General features: G+C 40.9%; 1 protein-coding gene across 2 annotated transcripts in view; it reads right to left on the reverse strand.

Moving 5' to 3' along the window:
* Window positions 1-22663, reverse strand: part of LOC114874744 (protein O-mannosyl-transferase TMTC1-like) — a 147899-nt gene that overhangs the window by 51963 nt on the left and 73273 nt on the right. For both annotated transcript variants that reach the window (XM_029184325.2, XM_029184324.2), the window contains exons 3-6: window positions 19985-20058; window positions 14644-14775; window positions 13711-13783; window positions 9296-9399 (exon numbers count right to left, since the gene is read on the reverse strand). In XM_029184325.2, the coding sequence (XP_029040158.2) occupies window positions 9296-9399; window positions 13711-13783; window positions 14644-14775; window positions 19985-20058 (383 nt within the window). The remainder of the gene's footprint in view (window positions 1-9295; window positions 9400-13710; window positions 13784-14643; window positions 14776-19984; window positions 20059-22663) is intronic.

Below are 22663 nucleotides of genomic sequence, written 5' to 3' on the forward strand. Positions count from 1 at the left end.
TTTTACGTAAAGTGCTATGTCTTCTATGATAGGAAACAATTATGAATGTTCACTTGGGAGACTTTAAAGCAACGTTTAATTGGAACGCTTGCCTTTTGCCAATTAAACGTTCGAAAGGATGATAAGCGATTTACATGGCACAATAGATGCGAGAGGATCATCCGCGTTATATTTACCGATGGCCATTGAATGCACTCGATACACTATCGGCTATCCAATACGGCTCGAATAGTGTATATCCGGCTTCGATAATATTTCCGAAATTGTATTTGGAAATTTAGCAGAGTAGCTTGGTCGATTAGTTGCGAACGAATTGGTTTATCCATCTCGTACTACGTCACTATATCAATTAACGAACTGTTCGATTAAAGAGATTCCGAAAATTATTATTGAGATACACTTATTGCAACAATCATCTTGCGAAATCCCATTCCTTCGAGGCGTTAGAGAAGGTGTCAGAAATAGAAAGCTGGCTGGAGGAATACAAAGTGAAAGAGGGTAGGAAGCGAGAGGATTAGTGGGTGGTTTTCTCTACGCAGATGATTTGTGGCGTGCAATCTCGACTCAACAATCTAGCCGGATTGCTAAGGCGGTAGCTATGGTCTTAGTTTCGTAGTAATTTACTCGACTTCCCCAGGACTTCAGAACACTCTCAGAAATGCGGAGGATTGATTGATCGTAGACGAAGTATCGCGTTATTCGATTTCAACTGAAGGTGATATTATCTCACTGTGCTCGCAGCGGTTAGAGAAGGTCTGCTCGAAATCAACGATATCGTCGTACAAGAGTCACAGGACATTCAGGAAACGTGATTCACTTCCGATGCCATCCCTTTACTTTGCTCACTGCTCGTAGCGTACCGTGTCTGGTGTCGTGATGTAATGAATGCAAGACGATGCAACCAAATATTCGGGTTCGGTATGAGACCGCTTTGTAAGGAATTCGTTGTCCGGGGTTGTTAACGACGACACCTGCGGTATCCACGTGATCCGGATGATCCTGTTCCAGTCATGGTACCCGTAGACAAGGCGAGCAAGAGGATCGACTTACTTTTGAATGTCTTATCTAAGGTAGATATCGGTTTGTCGCTTAAAATTGTAGAAATTTATCGATAACGAAATCAAATCCAAATCTATGGAATCTATGGAGTTCTTAGATCTATGTCATTATTAATTTTCTTGGTGTTTTGCTAATATCCTTGACACATCGTACCACACGAGTCGTCGTACACATCCAGAATACTAATACTCTTCGCTGGCATTCTGTGCGAATTTTGTATTACACGGTATTTCTGGTGAAATATCGGTGACATTGGTCGTAAATCGAAAATGGTAATGGGAGCCGGGAGCACCAGTATTGCCGGGCGAGCAAGAAATCCCACAAGGCGTTAGATTTATCCCGTTCCCCGTCAACGATGATACATTGTCCTCGAGCGTCGTTAAGACTGAAAAGCCAAGCCATTATCGTTCTGTGACGTCTCATCAGGGAAATGCGACCCCTTCAACGTTGCACTTGAAACCGTCTCCGTCAGTGGCTGAAACTCGTAATTGAGTACGCCGCTCGACGATACGTGAATACACTTATGGTGTTACGCACCAAGGTAAACTGAGATCGTTCCTCTAGACGCGGCTACGGTATGCGTCGAGGGTCCTGAAGGATTTACACTGGCTCGTTTCAATGAGAGAGTTACATTCCCGTAGCTGGGTAGCCAACAGTGAAACGCGTGCTAACGGCGACCCTTGTGACGGTTTATAGGATAGCCGAGTGGTGCAATAGGACGAGCTTTAGGAACAGCTTTCAAGGGATAATTAAGATAATGCTTTGCTGGGAATACGAGAAATTTAAGATACGATGTTAATTTTAATAAAAGAATATCACTATCAATTTCTATTCCATTCCTTTGTTATTATTTTATATTTCATTCTCGTGTCCCATCTTATATCTTCATCCTGCTTATTCTTATTTATATAGGTGGCTATCGTTTACGTCCAACAAAAAATAAGCATTAAGTATCGTTTAAGTTGCAGTTGCCTCGTATTCGCAGCACGCTTTTATCCCATACAGAGATCTAGAATCCCTTTTCACCTCACACGAAATTCCCTTTCCATGCGAATAATTCACCACTTATATTACCCAGAATCGTTTCGCCTCGACTTTACGACACGATATTACATTCTACCTACGCGCACCGCAGCTTGGCGAACTTTAATATCTGGCGAAAAACGTGCAGTATCAACCCTAACCACGAACATCCTCGCCAAAGAAAACGTTCGTATTTCCCTTCGTTACGATACCCGTGATCCGTGTCAGTGCACGCCGGAGGCACGTAACTCGTAAGCGTTTCGAACGATGCCCCTCGCGACAGACGTTGATTCGTACCACTGTACAGCTCGGCTGCAGCGTGTAAGTAGTAACTGTCAAGCATTAAGGCTGTCGAGCAACCGATGGGGCTTCCTTTCTCTACGTCACCTTGCGTGCTCGCCGTTCTACATACTAGAGAAAACACACGCAAAGGGTTTCAATTGACGGGTGTCGTTCTAAACACTCGTGGGAGCCCAGGCATACATCAGACGGTTTTCCGCTCGTTTCGTAGCCTTGAATGAAGAAGATCGAGCGAAACGGGGGAAGAAACGCGACGGACTAAGTAGAAGCCCAACGATGCTCGTTGAAGGCAAACCAAGCGAGTTTAAGTAGTACTATCGCGCACTAGAAACCGTAACGCCTGGTGAAAACGCGACTCGGACGAGTCGAGTGGCCACGTACGAAGCTGCAGAATCGAGACAAAGTTGTAGGCCAAGATGCCCGCGGGCGATCTTCAACGTTCTACCGTCTACTGTCCTACCTCGAGTACCGGCTAATTGGATACTCTGCAGCCAACACTTGTTTCTTTCTACCAGTCAACTACTTTATTTTCTTCCTCTTCTCTTTCATCGTGTCGATTTCTATTCTCTTTCTTTAAAATTACCTTCCAATGGAACATCGTGCTAATTTCCAGACCCGGAGTACCTTTTGTACGTGCAATCTTTTCTAACAGAATTCAAGATCAAAGTACGATGCTACATTTGATCAGGACTATTTTTTTTTTTTTTTTCAAGTAGAAAATTGTCGGATTCAAAAGGAAGATAAAGAAAGGATGGAAAGGAAAGCTATCGCAGTGACGCACAAACAGGTTGGCAAAGCGTTTGATATCTCATTCACGGGGGCGATGTCAAAAATAAGATTTCTGCCGGTAAAAGAGAGTCGCGCGTCGCGAGAAGACACCCCCCGCCCCATCCCCAATAACGAGACGAGTCGCTAATTCTTTGATGTCGCACGACCCCCGTTAAAGTCGCAAAAACTGTTTGATATCATCTTCGTTCCTTTGTCCCGTCGCGAAGTATAAAATTTACTACCGCGGGGGACTCGTCAGAGTGCGGCACCGCCTAGGCCCGCCGGATATAACTAATTACGTGCACTCAGCGGTGCCGTCATGCTACCTTTGTCTGAAACGCTTTATCTCAGGCAACGTTGGAATTTTCAGTGGTCGGGACATTTCGTGTTCGCATATACCCCTGGGGACACGACAGAAATGGTCTAACAGCATTACCGTTACCGTTGTTCTTCTTCACCGTTGAAATCACAGAGTAGAAGCATACTCTCGCTCCATCATCCCTCTCTTCTCTTCCTCTTTCCGTCAAACTCTTCTCACGTCTCCGCCAGCGCTGGTAAACATTATTTAGTTGCTGTTTATTCGTATGATTGTCAGAAGCTTCGATCGAAGGGATTGTTCGAGTGTTTGGCTCTTGACAATTATCAACCGAGTATTGTCAATTTATTCTCTCGAATGAAACGAAATTCAGCGCGTTAGGGCGCGCGGATGCTTGAACGCGAGAATAAATCGCGAAATAAAGAAGCGTCCGTGAATTCGTACTCGAATTCGTGTAGTTTGAATGCAGGGGTATGAAAGTGCCGCCTAAATTCCGGAGCTCGGTGCTTGAGCTAACGACGAAAGATGCTTTCCACGAGAGCACTCGTCCAATTTTGATTTTGCTTGCGTTGTCTTTCGTCTTTCCAATGTTGCTTTGAATCTTTTATTTTTATTATCTGTCAACGTGAATTTAAATCTTGTTCCTACAGAAGTTATGCCCAGGGTGTCAAATATTTCTGGCCAACCTTAGATCAAAATTGGTTACTATTCGAATAAATGTATATTCGTTCTGTTTATTTTACACGAAATTTGTATTCCAAGATTCTTCAAACGATACGTAATTCTGCCTCAGAAATTTGATTCTCCCACAGTTCAAAGGATCTTAAAGTTGTTCCAAAATCCAGGAAAGAATTTAAACGAGTTAAAACGTTAGTTGGAAGGAAACTTTGTTACCCAGCTGCTTCGTACGTCTACATAGTAGCAATTCTAAATTTCCCAGATTCTAGTGCAGCTTGTGCGTTCAAATTGTTTATGTGGCTCGCGAAATACATCATACGAGACTGTAGAAGGAAGACGAAGAACGGAAAGGAATGAAAAGGGATACAAAGGATAAAAAATATACGGGAGAGGAACGAAACCAAGCATTTCTCACTGGCAAGAATTTGCTCGCGGGCAACTTTTATTTCCGCTATAAAAGCTTTTACGAGGAATAAATTTTTCCTTCTTTCGTTTTTTTTTTCTTTTTTTTTTCGTTCGTTGTATCGAACGAAATTTATCCATCCATCGAAAATTTACGCGCAACGATCGTGGCTACGTGTAACGATTTCGCTGGTCGCGCGTTGTTGCGGTAGCCAGTCACGAATAGTTGCGTTTTTATCGGCTATGCAGATCGCTCATGGTTGTGTCATTAAACTTGATGGTTAACTGTGACGATTAATTATCATTTTATTACAGTTTCCCCGGTACGATACTTTTCTAAAGGAAAAATAAAGAGGCACTTCTAACGCATGGTGTGCTAAACATGTTCACCACTACGAGGGTGGGTTATAAATGATTCTAAAATGAAACAATTTTATTTATATTCAGAGGTTATTTTTAATACTAATAGCAAATATTGATATCGTTAAAATTGCTATAAAGTTATAGCCACTTTGAAGCTATACTATCCAAGGATCATCGTTCAAAAAAGTTTCAAGAGTACAGACGTAAACAGGGAAGTCTTCTGAGAGTCCACCCTGAATACACATTCTGACGAACATTCACGGCGATTTAAGAATGTCATAAACTTTGGTAAAATCATTCCCAGTCTACCCGGCGTTAAAGCACGCTCGCGTAGATGAGACACAGTATTCATAACTTTGCGTACTTACTTAGCTATAAACAGAGTTTTCAAACTGGATATTAAATGTAAAAGACATACCAACTCTCTGTCGGTTGCAAAGCTTTCGAATCGTAAAAAAGGACCGCTTAACGTACGATAGAGAAGTTTGACTCGCTAAAGATTCCTTTTCGCCAGGATTTATTGCGCGAACCATGCGTGAAAGATAATACTTTTAGTCTGCTCGAATCGTAAAAAAGAATGGCCCAACAAATGCTTGACTTTTAAGGGTAAATATGGCCCGAAATAAATTCAGCCTCTCGAAGAAACGTCCATACGTTTCTCCATCCTCGATTCTACTAAAAACAAAATTCAATTGCCGGTCCATTTATTTTTCCGCGAATAATACCATTTGCCGGCGTCGTTGAATCGATAAAAAAAACACAGCGGTTTTCTCGTGAAAATTCATCGGAATTTTCATTCGCCCTTTGTTCGATTCGCGAAACGTTCGAAACACACGCGCAGCCGGCTTTCCGCCGCGGGAACCTGCTCGTAATTAATATTTTACGCGAAAACGTCGCGCCTGTATACGAATAGAGGGGCATGTAACGTTGCCAACGGAATGAGACACGATGGACGAGCCTGGATTCCACGTGGAATTAATTACCGAAGAACACCCTATACGAGATACATGATACCCCTGTAACGTGGCCCCTTTAACCATTTCAACTGTCGTGTTCCTACGCTCACACCCCATATCCGACGTCTTTCACCCCTCAAGTTCGCTCTTTTATGCTCCCTTGTAACCTGGCTGCGACACGATTGTCGTCAAAGCTTGTTATACACCGCTTGCGTACTTGCACACGAATAGTCGCCGTGAAAATTACGATATTAGGACGAATAAATGCTTGCTATTAAACCTTGCATAGGGAAATTGTAAAAAGGCTGACAAATTGAAGAAAATATTTTTCTGATGACATAATTGATTTAATTCCCATCGGGTTAAAATAGAAAGTGAATTATTGATTTTATTTAAAAATTGATAGAAGGGTTTCATTTTCTGTTTTCGACGAGGAAGCCGATGACACGGAAACTGAATTTTTAAATTGTAAAACGTAAGCGCGTATTACGTGAAATGAATATCAGGTTCAATTTTGTCGCTGGAATTCCATCTGCAGAGGAATTATTATCGAACCCGTCGTTCATGACACGAGCGAAAATAAGGTGGAACACTGGTTGGAAGCAGCCTCGTCTGAAATTGTAGTTCCGTGCATGCCGCAATAAAGCCATAATTGCGGCATTTTGCGAGAATAAGCGGCGGTAACAAAATTCACGTTACTCCGACCACTTTGCTCGACACCAGGAGCTCGGCTAGAAAGCTCGTTCACCCTTTAAAGCGCGATACTTAAATATTAATGATTCCGGCAATCTACTTCCATACGTATTACTCTTTATATTTCCATCCCCCTATTTTCTGTTCCAACAAAAAGAATTTGCTAAACGAAAAAGAATCGTGCAAATACTTGAAGCGTAAATATTTCAAATCTAGCGAATAGATAGAATGAAATTTACTCGACGCCGAGTACCTCGAAAGCCTCCGAGTTCTTTTTATCATCCGTAAAATGGCGCGACCGCTATTCGGTGGTATTCAATCTCATCCAGACGGCCCATAGCGGGGAAGTAATTTCGCAAATCTTTCTAGGTCGCGCGATATTAACAGACGGCTGGAAAACGAAATATCGCGCTCGAATTTCCTCCGGTTGCACCCTCATCCCTGGGACACGTGTTGTCGTTCCGTGTACCCGTACATATGAGTTTGAATCGTTGAAAACAGAGAAAAAGAAGGAGAAAAACTTGAAAATTCAACTGGTTCTTCGCGAAAGTACAAAGAAACACACTCGCGTAAGGTTAACTCGACGTAGGCTCGAACGATCATAAATTTTACGAAACGACGGTACATCCGGCCAAATTATACATCTCGTAAAGTATTCCGGTTTCTAGAAGCCGGGTAGAAAGTATTTCGCATAATATCTTCTCGAACCCCTGTCTGTTCGGTTGGTTGATCGTGAAGGAAAAAGAGGAATAGAAGAAGGAAAGAAGCTGGGCCAGGGTAGCACCAAGAGAAAAAGAATAAATACAAGAGCAGAGTTCGGAAAGGAAGGTACCGATACGCTGATAGGATGGAACGGCACGAAAAGAACGAAACAATATTTCAATATGCTAAAATTATCGAACGTTTCCTAAGGCTGTACTTCTGCTAAGTAAAACCTCCACTCTCGGCTCTTTGCTTCTCGCATCGGCGAGTAACCGGGATGACTGTTAACGTGCAAGGATTCTATTGATCCAGAATACGACTTCACCCGGGATATAGTCTTTACGGATAACGTAATGGAAAATATTAATGTATTTTTCAGTGTTTGCTAACACGGTTTCAACGAGAAATTTTCGATTTAACAGGATGGATTGCAAAATGGAACGGTTCGTAGAATTAACAGAGAGAAGCGTTCTTTTTCACCCTCTAAAACGCTGGTGCGTTATGGCTGTTCGTTATCAAACGGCACAATTCCGGTACACGTAACCGGTCCGTTCGCCGAAAAACTGGGACACGAAATGGAAAACGGATCGAGCACGTTCTCTTCCTCGAATAATACAATAATTCTTCCGTTAGTGGCAGCGGAAGTAGCCACGGACGTTCCGGTGTAACATGGTGGAACAGCGAACATAGCAGAGCAGAGCGGAGCAGGCCAGGCCGAAAGGAAACGCGTCGCGTCATATCGAGATATCGAAATGGAGCGTTACACGGGGATCGGTTCTATTTTCCTGGTCGCGTAAACCAACGGGACATATTCCTTTCTCGCGGCGTGATAGCTACCGGGTCCAGTCGATATCGTCAGTCTTCGGGGAGATAGCGAAATCGGATTTGCTGGACATGCCCGTCGAACCGTAAAATCGAGTCGTATATTTCGGAATTTTTCGTTGAGCATGCGACGAGCTTGCAGCACATTTCTCCAACCCCTTTCTTCTTCCCTTTTTCCTGTTTCCTCTGATCTTAGATAGAAGAATCTGCTATCGCGCCACTAATATTTACGAGGCTGTGATATTATTAAAAATCGTATCAGCAAATCAATTTGCATATAAAGTCAGTTGAAAGAAACCAGCAAGAAATCTACTTAAAATCAAAAGAACGCTATTTCTCGCCTTTGCGAACGACCTTAAAGGTGCGCCACTTCTACACAGGTCGATCGAGAGAATTTCTTTTTTTTTTTTTTTCTTCTTTTTAAAGTTCTACGAGCTTTGGCTCTTTGACGGTACAAACGCAACCAGTCATCGAGTTCCTTTTCCTTCTCGTCCTATCCGGCAAGCAACCCGAAATGGAGTAAAGTAAGCAACTGGAAAAGTTGAAGGCGAGACGGCCGTTTTCAAACGTACCGGAGTACGAACGAGAATGCTGCTCGTTGGCGAACGATTCGATCGACGCTTCGGAAGTTGGAAGATATCGCTGGAAGCGCAGCCTAAAGAGAGAAGAGCGAAGCGTTTTAACTCCGAGCACTAGCTGCTAGATTCGGGTCAGTCTGAAAGCAACGGGTACGATATAAACGATGGCTCTTCAGACGGTAGGGGTAGAAGGGAGATCGTGCAGGAAGGATATCCTGCAGAGAGGCAAAGCTTGACGTAGCGTTCTGTTTGCTTGGCCTCGGGGTGACTGTTTCGTCTGTAGATAGTCACCCCTTCCTCCCTTGGGACTCCCTCGGAGCAACGTATGTTTTGCTGGAATAGGGACAACTGGCATGGATCGGATAACTGAAGGAGTGATATTGATTTCCAAGAGATGCTCTAGTTATTACTTGAAATATTGTGCAAAATTCCCTTTCATTGCCTTAAAAGGCAAAAATATTCGATGTACCGTAAAATCTTATCCCTGGCTATTTGTTATTTTAATTTTCTGTTCACTTGATACCGACGATACGAAACGTTTACCGTAAGTCAAGAACCACGATGAGTTTTGAAACATTGTAATAGGATTCTCGAATACGACTGGCGCAGTATAAAGGACTTATGGTGCTACTCACCTAACGTGGAAACAGGGATGAAAAGCTGCTGGATTATCCTGCGGCGAGAACTTCGGTAGAGCGCCATGAAGGAGGGCGAGTCGTACAACAAGCAGCACGCCAAACTGTAAATAAAAGAGAATCCTTTAATAAAGAGACCCCTTAATTGCGACGGTCACGTATTTACGCGGCAATTTTTCTCGTTGGCCAGCCTCCAAATGTAACTTCAAGCGCGGCACAGAGAATTTAACAGGGCCGAGAGAAAACATATCGGTGTGTTTGATTATTTATTCAAACGTATGCGCGTCGTTTTGTACGAATGGAAAGTTCCAAAGTGGAATATTGTCATCGTAAAAAGGCGTTATTTGTTCCTCCCGTGTATTATGGATATTAATGTTTATTTTACCGTTTTTCAGTATCGCGTAACAGATAGCTTATAGCTTTTTACAAGTGTTTGCGGCGAATCGAAATATTAATACGAGCCAGTTTCATTGAAAATTCGTTATAAAATTTCAACTCTTTCCCTGTGAAACGAAAGATTAATAAAATTAGTTGGAACATCGCAGCATAGAAATCGAGCTTTCCTTTTATTTATGTTATTCGTTGTATTATTAACTTGACCTAGCTAAAATTCTGCACAGTAGGCTACTCTAGTATTTTCTAAAACACGAATTCTCTATCTGCCGTTTACACGGCTCGAAAGATGAATGAGAATAAAACAAAAGGGAATGCAGATTGCGGAAGAGCCTCTTACTAGCTTTTTCTGGAGGAGCCTCTCGACTTGCGGCTCAATGACTCGCTACATTGCTAGAAGCATTGGAAGCTTTCATTAGCTAGCTTGGAAAACGAAAAACAAGAAACGAGGCTACCAGCTAAAAATTTCACGCGGAAATACAGCACACGGTTCGCTTGTGTACTCCTGCCGTCTTTGTTTTTTAATAATAACGTCTTGATTAATTTATACGCCTACGATAGAACGAAGCTTCAGTGTTGCCTTAAAGTCTCAGAAATATCAAATTGCATGTTATAATTTATTTTAAAATTCAATTTCTACCACTTCAACGTTTTATATTAATTTAGAAATTCATTTAAAATTATTTGAAGATTTTTAAAATAAAATGGAGAATTTTTGGACCAGAAAATGATCCATTCTCGGTATATCAAAGAATCGTTCGTTGTCGCATTTCCGTCACGTTTCCCGCCAATTCCCTAAGCCCGATAGTCCATCCTCTCTTCTAGACACGACTCTTTACACCTTACCCTTCTTCATCCATTGTAGAACGCTTTGAACCCCTTTCTATTTCTGCCGTTGCCAGGATCTCTATGTTCTTGCCAACGGACATACAGAGGACGAGTGGTTTCTAGAAGAGTCCTACAGTCGGACAATATCTGCCAATCCAAGGTATTCATATCTTCTTCGATCGAGACTGATACCGACACCGACACCGACATCGACTTCGGTAGATGGGACCCTCTTCCGATCCACCGTACTCGATACAGGTGCCGTCTCGACGTCTCTTTACGACGTCCTCGTATCGTGGTCCCACAAACCACATCTTTGTTCTTTTGACATATAAGAGTACAGTGGTATTGTGCTAAAGTGTACCACTGCATCCTATTATTTTAGAAAAAAAGAAGAAACACTCGATCTAATCTTGCGTTATTGAAAAATTTAGAAGTTTTGTAGAATTGAAGGAACTTCTCGAAGAACAGTAATAAGATTTATAAAAAAAATTAATAGAATCGCTAATTAATATCGAGCTACGTTACGCAGGTAGTTCATTAATTTTAATTAAGTCAATGTAACGAGTAAAATAACGAAACGGCTATTATAATTTACGCGTTACAATCGATGCCCATGGAAGCAAAGTTCATTAAAGAGTCATTGACTTAATTAACGACCTCGGTCGGTGTATACGCTCGCATAGAAATATCATCGATTACGAAATTAACAGAAAGTTTCACCGGGCTCGACTCAATCGCCGCCCACCGCATCGTTTTTCTCGATGGTACGTAATTTGTATCGTAGGTAGAAGGATATTCGAGTATGTAAAGTATCATAGAGGTTGTAAAAAAGGTGAAGGGTGAGCACGGAAGGCAGTTTAATCGAACGCGATTCCGAGTTATGCTAATTTATGTCAAGAAGCGAGGGAGGCATGCGAGCTGAACTCTCTTACAGGACCCCTTATACGCGTTTAACCCCGCTTTTCATCCTCCTTCTAGCAACCCATTGCCACTTACACGTTTCAAAGTATGTCCTTTCCGAGAGGGTTACTCAACATATTTTTCCCTCGTTGAACTTGCGAACTTGCGATAAAGAAATTGTTGATATTCATTTAAGACTATTGTGTTTAATTTAAAAGAATGATATAACACGTTTTACTATTATAATTGGACGTTTAAATCTAGATAGACGTATCATGCCGTCTGCAAATACCAGCAATTCGCCGGTGAAATTTTTATGCAATTTACCAAGTGAGTTAGCAATTACTAATGCAAGTGTACTCGCTTGCGTTAGCTTTGATCGAGCAGTATTTACTTCCGGTTACAGTCGAGAGTACGCTGCGGTTTCGTGCAACGTAACGGACGTAATCGATAAACCGATGCATTAGGGACACGCATTGTTGACTGATTCTACATCAGTATGCCGATGCTTGGTCGATTGGTTTGCCGCTTGAATCTTATCTGCGTGCTTCGAATTATCTTAAGACTGCCGGGGGTGATTATAATTCCATCCGTCTAGTTAACACTTGAATGCGAACGTTTAATTAACTGATTGCGCGATCAGATGCTTAACAGTGGATTCCGACGCGTAATGTTTCTACTGATAATCATTCGTGTCTTCATTAAAAGTAATCCAGTATTTTAGAAAGCATTGATCAAAATCACTTTTACATGGATTTTATTTTGTTTCATATTTTTCTCTAATATTTTTACGAAATAAATTCGTGAATATGAGAAACAACTTATAATTTTAGCATTCTCATAGTAGCCGTTCTATTTTATTTCTGGCATTACGAATCGAACGTTTGCCATCGAAATGAAAGAGGGTGGGCGAGTTCCGTGGCAGTCCTACAATTCGATAGAACGCGCAGTTTATCTTGCGCGATCGTAAAAGGAAACTCTCAGCGGTGAGTGTATCTGCGTTAACGATCGTTAAACTCGCTTAAGGCACGAGTTGCTGTAAACATCGGTGGTCGACCACGACCGGACGATAAAAACGGAGGATATCGGTCGTTAAGAATTAACGACGCGGTTCTGAGCAGTTTGCAAATACCGCGAGATGAGCTTCTTAGAATTTTCTACTACGCTATTGCTTGTTTCCGACGAACCTCGCATTTTATGCACCCTTTCAAGATACCCTAATGTTATCGTATCTTTCATTGAAGCACAAACATTTTGATCCACGGATTTCAGTACCTTTATTTTGTTTGTTTGCTATCGAATATTATCTAGGACACCGGCAACTTCATCACGGCAATTCAAATTTAAATTTCTAAATGTAGAATCAATAATTTTCGATAAAACGTTGGTCGGACTTTCACGCGAACCGCTAATGCAGTGCAAAGGTCATTGTGCCCCGGAAACAATGCGCGAAATGCAAACCGCGAAAACAATATTCCTAGCTTCAATCGATCGTAACGAAGGAACTTTTGCGAATTTTCCTGCCTCCTCTATTGCACAAAGCCCGTACATTCGTATTATGTCGAGGGCCTGTTCTCCATCGGCCCCCTGGATTCTCGGTTATATCCGCGTAAACGACCTTCGCGATAATTCCGGCTAAATGGTCGAATAAATTCGACTGAAAACGCTTGCCCACGGCTATTATCGATTGCTGCTGGCATGTTACCGTTTCATTGAAACGTGCTTGAAATTCTGGCGGATGGTGTCCTAGCCAAGAATACCATCAATTTCAAATGTATCGGACAAATTAACTAAAAGGGTGATTAAGTTGACAAACTGCATTTTACATTATTTAAATAACTTGTTCAAATAACTTTCTTTATCCCTTCTACAATTATCATATTAATAATATCATTACGACGCATCCAATGGACTTCAACACGTTATTCTTATTCGTCTGAAAATCTTAGAAGGCTTCTAGGCACAATTGAATTCGCATAACGCGTTAAAAGGATTCGACTAGCTTATTCTTCCCTTCTTGATGGCCGTGCAACCTGACACCCTGTTCATTATTGTCGAACAGATGTGTCAGATGTTTGTTCGATTCGAATGTGACATGATAATAATTGAATTATAGCGAAGGAAGCTTGAGGGATGATTTGAGAAATCGTAAGCTTTCGCAGTGGCATATTTTGTTTAATTGGATCGTATTTTATAATAATAAGGAGGAACAAATACCTAGCATAGATTTCGTATAATTTCTTAAGTATTGTAATCTCTGATTACGATTAAGTGCTTATTAATTAACTTACCGAAACCAGCAAAGCTGCAGCGCGACGAGAAAAGTGTCTCGAGTCGTCGTTCCATCTGGCTTCGAAAATAGACCTGAAACATAAAGAAAAGAAAAAGATGTTAGCTAATTAATTAATAATAAACAAATTTGACTATTTTCCCTGGTTTAACTACATTTACTCGAAAGCTATGACTCGAATTGCGGGTGAATTTAATTCCATCGATTCTCGTCCCTCGAAGGATCGAGTTTCGTACACGATGATCCCCCATAATACATTGTAAACAGTTAATCCGATTTCGTTGTTTTACGGCCGAGCATTGGATATCGTCTTTGTCTAACGATGATAGCCGGATCTCTCTATTAACGCAAATCTTCCCCCTACAAATCCCATTTTCCACTTGTATGCAAAGGAGCAGCTCGCGATATTCCTATATCACATTCCACATTTCACGTTACATACGGCCGCGCGATTTTATATTTCCCTTTTAAACGTACTTTATTTCCGTAGCTGCAGACAGGATCAGAGGGAATAATTTCTGCTGCTCGTTGCACGAGTTCCTCCTCGATTAATGCATTCGACTTTCTGTAATTGTTCTAAATGTTCGAAAGAAATTCGCTGCTGAGCGGTGGTGCAAATGTTTAACATACTTTAAAGTACATTTAACGAGCAAGAAAGACGAGATGTTAATGATAAATGTGAAATAAAATTGTATTTTAAAACGATCCGACTTTCATGATTTAAATGAAGATGAAGAGACTTTAGCGTACACCAAGGCAAGATGGTATTATCCTTCCGGGGTAAAATTTACCCTCCGATGGATGTTATAAAAGAAGGCACCCAGAGGTCTGGTGAGACGCGAGCACGGGACAGATCGTTACTTCTTATTTCGGAATTTATTGGTGGCAGGCGCGTGTCGTGTTTCCAAATTGCTGCACGTGCTTAAACGCTTACCTCTTGATTGAATGCCAGGAACGGCAAAGGTCGTAAAGAAGGTTTAGAGGCAAAACAGTAATGCCCGTCTCCTTCGCCAGCATCGACAACGCTCCGAGACATACACTGCTCCACACGTAAGCCGTCTGCTGTCTGTAAATGAAACAAATTCAAAACGTTATGCAATAAATTTTTCACCCGTCGTTCCATTATTTTAAAAATAACCTGTGATGGTCAGAGAAGGTAGATGCAATTGCACTAGGAATTCTCAAGGGAAAATTGAGACGTTAAAATAACAAATTACTACCTAATATCCTGAAGAAAAATTATATTCCGAGGTGTCGTACTAATCGTGGCTGTTTCTATTGTGTCAGCCAACATGACTGGAAAGTTACATACAATTCCAGCTAAAAGTATACACATAAGTTCGGTGAGTAATGTCTTGAAGTAACCATAACAGAAGTATAATATATAGTATTCGGTGAAAGCATAAATTCTCTTCCCTTGTAATGGGCAGCGAAGCTTTGCAAAGGGGGAAACGTACCGATAATTTTTTTTTTCTTGCCTCGTCATGCACGAAATACATTAGATCGAGATAAAATACAAGGCTGAGAATGATCGCTGACTAAGCAACCTAATGTATCAAACAGAGGCAGAGATTACTTTCAGAAATTCTTTATGTACTTTTTTTCTCCGGCCTTCTTCTAAGAATTATGGCATAATGATTTCTGTTAATGATAACGGACACACGGATAAATTATTGTTATTATAGATATCATATCGCGGATCAATCTAGAATGAAAAAAGAATCGCTAGAGAACGTTAAATTTGGAACCACCATTTTCTCCGAGCTTTATTTAAAATTTACTTACCACCGAACCGAGATACCATTCTGAATGTAATCAGCATTGAAAGAGCCCTCTCAACGGGTTAATAACGCGTATCGGATAAAGGTTAACGAGGATCATTAGAACGTATAATAAACTTGACCCATCTTTGTATCAAGGTGGCGAAAAGAATAGTTACTTCCTCATCGTATATCTAAATTGTATTCTATTTTAGCGGATAATTGCGGAAAATGGATAAAATGTAGGTGAAAAAAAGCAACGAGCTTTGGGACTTTTTCGTGGCACGAAAAATAATGAGAGCCCGAAGGAGTCGTTCCGCATTAAATCGTCGGATTAAATTAAAATTTCACTCAATGATCGCTGATTCTATTCTACATACTACGTTTTAAGTAAATATTTATCTCAACCCTCCATTTGCATCAATTTTTATTTTCGATCTCTGCGAATGACACGATTATTTGTCAAAAGATTTTCAACCGCGTACGAATTATATTTTTCACGATAGGGCGTTTGAAAATGAGAAAGTTATCGAACGAAATCAGAGCAAAGATATATTTCACGATAAGATTGTCGAAAGGTGTCAAAAGCATACGTTTCGCAGCTCTTAGAGTCGACGTTTCTTTTAAAAAGTGAAATAGCTAACGTTTCTTTCATAACCGCGCTTAGTCTTGCTTCGACAGCTAACCAGAGAGCTGTTTCAACTTTCTCTACGAAGTTAAATTGTTTATTAAGAAACTTTCAGAAGCTGTCGTTTTAACGTGACAGTTTAGAGAAGTTTCTTATCCAGATAAAAATATGAGACGCATCGTCGATAACAGAGACGTAGCAATTCGTTTCTCTTCTTCTATTTTTTTACGTCACCGTTCTCCAAGTTGCAGCTGCTCGAGAATTATTTCATTCCCTTCGAATTAAATTAGGATATCCTTAGAAATGATAATTCTTTTTTCTAAAGAGGAAGAAGAAAGATGTATCCACGTATTATCGATAACAATTGTAACGGAATCTAAAAGATCTCCGCTGAATTAAATAACTATTTAAATTCCCCGTCGTGATTACATTTTCACGGTAATTCAACCACAATTTTTTTCTCTTAACTCGCTCGAATTCGTTTTAGCTTCCTGGTTGATAGAAAAAAAGGAGGAAAGAGAAAGGATCGGCAACGTTAATTTCCTGCTTCCTGAAATCATGTTTTTTTTTTTTCTTTATACATCCGAACGAGTAATGAGATTATTAATGTACAGAATTTCAGATTGTGCGATTCTGTTAACGATGCAACATCTTCCCAAAATTTGTTACGAAGTTACAGACAGATGCAAGTCGAAGAAGTCTAAGCCGAGCAGAAGTTTCCTACTTCGCGACAGAGTTCGAATTCTCATAGTTTCAAGTTAGATCGCCACGGTTCGAAAGGTGGTACCGAACTTCCTAACTTACAAGCGGATCAAGTTCGATCATCAAAGTTCAAACTCATCTGATTAGACGAATCGATATAAAGTTTCCGATTTTGAAACCCTTTCGAAGGTTCCCATAAGAATATTTTTTAATCGAACAATATGAAAGTTAACGATTTTCTAATACTCGCTTTTTTTCTAATTAATTCCAGTTGAGAAATGGATACGTTACAAGACATTTTGGGGATTACGAAAGCAGGGCGCAGGTGAAGGCGAGACAAGTCCGGCGGGTGGTAAAAGCGCGGACCGTTTGCCGCGTAAAAAGCAAGAGGACGTCCTGGCCAGAACGGCACGGCATTTCTTATAATTTACATCAAAGCCCCGCAAGTAAGATTAATGGACGGATGTCGTAACGGGGCGAGGTGCTGAATTCCGAGGCTCCTGGCAAAAACGTTTGGTCGTGTGCTCGCTGCGCTTGGAAGATTATGCGCAGAAATTATTACTTATCGGATATTCCACGGTAATTTGCCGGCAGAGAAAGAAACTGCCCCGGAAGTGGAAACCTCGCGGTGATAAAGGTTGTTCCACGAATTGTAATTTGCAGAAGGAAACTGAATAAACCAAGATTGGTTACCGAGTAACGTAATAATCTATAATAATGGCGATATAAATTTTGATAATTCTATATTGTGGGGGTTATAAGCGGAACATGGCGCCCCAGGCGCCTTTGGGCCTTTCCTGTGATGGCTGCAAGGTGTCGCATGTGTAGCTTCATCCTTTCTCGCAAGTGCTCCATCACGAGCCTTGTCGATATTATATATGTATAAGATCTGAGAATATAGAACCCAGTCGTCTGGGGCAGGGACAGTCCACGTCAGCCTCACTGACGAGTTCTAGTGGACGGTTCCCGAGACGAAACGCCATAATTTTTTCGCCGGCATCCTACAATATTTTACTGCAAATTTAGCCTTTGTACTGTAAATATAGCGAAGGTGTTAAGTAATGTTTTCGCGTTGATTTGATGTCTGTCCTTTGATGCATAGTCTACGCTGGCGATGTAACAGAGACAAATCAATGAATTTACTTTAGGAGGAAAGGACACTTGGGAAGAGCCGGTAAATGGATCAATTCAATCTCTTTCGAACGGCAATTTCTCGAAATCATCGAAGAAACAGTGGAAGTTGTCGTGAATCGAACGGCGGAGGACGTTCAATCGAAGCGTCTGATCAACACAAATGGTCGACTACTTAATTTCCGAGCGAGCGAACATAAGCAGCCGCAGAATGGAGGGTCGATTCAGGTCGACGGTTTTAAAGGCGGCAATTACGTGAAAGAGAAGCATCTCCGTTGAAAGGACAGGTTTAAACCAAAGCGAAATGGAAACGAATTCTTCCGATTCTGAGACAACCGCTTTATCCCTCCACCCCGCTTGTTCGTCGATCGTTACTATCTCGTTTCGAAATTTTCTTTGAAATACTTCTGCTACTTCCGGCGGAGTTTCACGATGCTGAAACGATCAGAAACTCGATCCACTTTTCATATAATTTGCCAAGAGATTAAACACGAAAGAGCATTTAAATTAGCGACAAGTTTGATGAAAGGAACTCGATGCTCATTAAAACTTATCGACATGAACTACTGTGATTTCCGGTGAGAGTAAAAATATAATTGAAAGTTTCTTCGTAATCCTGTCAAGTGTTACCGTGTATAGATGATGTTTGCAAACAATTTTTCTGTACTTTCAACGATATTCCATGACTCGATTGATCGCTTCCTTAATCTCCCTGAAGAAAAGAAGAAAACCGCAATGAACCGAATAAAACTAAAAAGTAAAAAGTAAAAAAAGAAACGAGTATTCAAAGGAACTATAGCGTTTGCAAACGGTAGAATACGTTTTCGCAACACGACAAATCATGTCACTGATTTCGAATAATAACCATTTGTTCTGAAACGTTTCGTACAGTTTTCATCTTTTTTCTATTTCTTTTTTAATTTTTATTATTTTTTCTTTCTAAAATACGTATATTCATTCGAGATTCATTACCTAAAAGCCCGAAGGTTGACACAGTGACCCGGTTCGACACTCGTTTTCAACCGAGAGGTAGTTTTCCCCGTCGTTTGCGAACTCCACGACTTCGTTTCTCTCGATATACCTCGTATTTTGCATGGTTCGCGCCGCTTTCGATATTTGTTTCCTTTTTCACCGTGACGGTAAAAATGTGCGCCGGATCAGTACACGTATGTACGTTCCGAATACACCGCTATCGATTGCGATATCCGGCACGAGCCCAGCCCTCATTTCACTCGGACCGTGAAAGGTTCAAGTTTAATTACACCCGTCTCGCGTGGAAATTAATATCACCGAACGGTGAGTGTTACTTTTATTGGATTACATTTTCACCTCGGAGGCCTCGTTTCAGGGCTGAAAAAATGGCTTTTGTCACCGGTACAATGAAACGCTAACCTGACTGAATACATGAAATAAAAAGAGCTGCGATATTTCGACGCAAATTTTCCGTTCGATTGATGACACCCTTTTTACATTTCCCCGTGATAAGAATCTACAAAATATTTGCAATTATGCATCAACTATGATTAAAAATAATATCTGAAAAATGGAAGTGAAAAATCTAAAATTAACCCTCGATCGAATAATTTTATATCGATTTTTGCAAAATTAGGAAAAGATCGACGTAAACGAGTAGTTGAACGTGCACTAACGGTAAGTGTACAGTTAATGGAGCATCGAGAGCCACATAAATTAGTTTAGTTTATAATTTCCATACAGCACTCGCACTCTGCTGCTCACACGAATGAATGGGCTGCTGTTTCCACGTCAGACTGGCGTCGTTCCGACGCTAAGCGACGCTCGACGTCGGTGACGTATGTATGTGCAGCAGCAGCTAAGTTCCACAGAGTTATGGCTGTATTATGCCTCTGACACTGCTACCTTATTAGGTTACTCATAACCCAAACGTACAGATGCGAATAGAGAAAGGGAAAGGATGATGTTTGCGCATTTTCGTTAGCTAATTTCAGTGAACTATTCCTCGCATTTCGTCGATGAAGGATTTTGACAGACGATCAAAATTTCGTATTACTTTACATCAATTAAATTACACTTACCCGTGATAGGCGAGGAATGATAACAAGAAGAAAATGCAGGCCAATACGTCTGCTCGTCCTACGATGCCAGTTACCTGAAACACCAAAGAAACGGTGAATTAAATATTTATTAAAATAAATAACATATAATAAGAAATAATCAGTGTTTTTCCAAAAAATATAAAAAATGTTACCAATTTCAAAAAAGAAAATCACATCTCTAATCAGTACAAGTTTAAAGCGACATCGTCAAGCGTTTTAGCGCAAACCTAAATCTTTTCATGGCTGATACCGAGGAAGGAACAAGCTAGTGTAAAATGTCGAACGATCAAGTTAACGAGATGGTAGCGCATACACCGGAAGGACGTTGGTCCTCGTGACGAACAAGGGGGGGGAAACGACGAAAGGGCACAATGGCCAGGCGTGTTACCGCGAAGATCCTCTCTGGATGTACGGGGCGGTAAAGTGAAATTGGATTTAGCGGCGTAAAACGAGAAGGCCGCGATGAAAGCCAACGAGAGAATCCCTTTCACGGCACACGCGATGACGGACAAGGTGAACGTACACGCGAGCCAAAGGAACAGGAACGAATTGAAAGAGAAAAGAGGCTGGCCAAGTTATTGACAACTCGACCAGCAGTGAATAACCGAGCTTCTCGAGGATCACCCTGAAGCCGAGTGTCTCGTGTGTGCCGACATCCTCGAGAATCGACGAGTCGTATGTACCACTGGATCAACGCCACTTCCTCGCTTTTACTTTTCTTTCCTTCCTCCCCTTTCTCATTTTTCATTTCCCTGCCTTCTATTGTTCCGTTTCATTGCTCAGAATAGCGTAGTAGCTGCGTTTTCAATGGGTCACTCTCGATTAATTAATTTTCAACGCTATTAACTGCTACAATTGCTTCCGCCCACACGGATATAAAGATAGGTGAGCCCGGCTTTCCAAGACGCAACAACTATTCCGCGCTAATTTGCAACGTCGTTTGCAGGAAGTTGCGCTACGTTCGCTACCATGTATGTATTCAGTTTCAATCCGATTAATTAATAGTTATAATCGACTTTGCCATTTCCATTTAACCGAGCTTATGTTCGCGGTATCGTTGTTATCGATGTTACAAGTTCACTTATTAGTCGCAACCATCAGAGAATGTCAGTTACAAGAATAATGATTTAGATAGAAATTTATTTTAATTACAGACGACATCGTTCTGTTCAATTTCACGTGTCAAAGTAGGAAGACGAGGTACATTTTTCATTCTGTTACATTAATTTCTCGTCGAGGCGCGACAACGTGATTAACAACGTGCATAGACACACGGGCATTTTTTACGATTGAAAAATGATTAACGTTTGTCTCGGAAATTTCCAAGTTTCCCCATTAAATTCTCATCATTATTAACTGTCCCGTGCGGCAATAAATTACGTCACCGTTAATGAAGCACCGTTACACACGCGGATCCCCTAATTTCGTACGTTTTATAGATGTAGCAAGGATACCGAAGCACCAGGAGAACCGATACAGTTGCCGATGGTATTATTAAATTTCGACTGTAATTACCAGCGCGATGGACATTGATGAATATCACTTTTAGCGTGGCCGTTTATATCAGAAGGTAATAAATCATCGCGGCGATAATAAAAGGAAATGGAAAGAAGACAACGAAGGCGTTCCGTTCCACCCTTTAGAGAGGAATATTTTAACGACAGAATGATTACATTCGAAACGGTAATTTTACAGAACTGTAATTTTATTCGGAAGACGTATTTCTACGTGAAACTTTAAATTACGTGTAACAAGCAATCCGTTCAACTTCATTTTTGAATTACTCACGAACACGAGCAGGTAACTTCCTGAATCCTCCAGAAGTTTGGAAAATCCGAGAATATTAAATAGCTAATTATTTTTCTAAAATTCCACATATTAAATTATTCAAAGAGGATCTAATTAATTATTTTTAATAACAATTTCTCTTGTCAACACCGCAATATTTTCGAGTAATTTTATATCATTCACGCTACATATCGTACCTCGTGAATTTTAATAAGCGATTTCAAGGGTGAGATTCGTTAGAAATGGGCTAAGACTAAATCAGTACAAGATAAACAAGAAGTGACGTTTCCCGGCGATCCTGTCCTTCGTCCTCTTATCTACCCTATCCTTACAGTGGAACGAGTGGTCCGGGTAAAATCTCGGTCGAGGAACAATACTCCGTCAACGTCAAGGGGATGAGGATGGAGTCGAAAGTGGCCTCTTCAAGGACCAAGGAGCCATAAACGAAAGGTCTACTTAAGATAACAGAGATTACCCAGGCCACTTTGTGATAGATTTCTTCACGCGTCCCCAGTGTCCTGCGAATTCATAGGTGGGGATAATGGGCAATTTCGAAAAAAACACCGACCGACGATTATCCTAAGTGGCGAATATAAATGGCTCGTTGGATTAAAACGGAGGCGTTAAACGCTGAAAGATTCTCCTTAAGCTTTCGCGTAATCTTAATGCAACAGCGAAAAGTCGATTCGTTTGTGAATACTTCAGGTATATCAAATTTAAATAAGCTTTACGTAAGTTCCCTCTCGGTACTTTTCATAAATTATTACTGTACTTTTCATCGAAAATTATCCCTGTACTTTAACAATATCCATCGTTAGATCCTACCTACAAAAATATCATCAAGTTTCGTAATTTCGACAAATTGCGATA

This window comes from Osmia bicornis, chromosome 4 (genome assembly GCF_907164935.1).
Source record: "Osmia bicornis bicornis chromosome 4, iOsmBic2.1, whole genome shotgun sequence".
Lineage (NCBI taxonomy): Eukaryota > Metazoa > Arthropoda > Insecta > Hymenoptera > Megachilidae > Osmia > Osmia bicornis.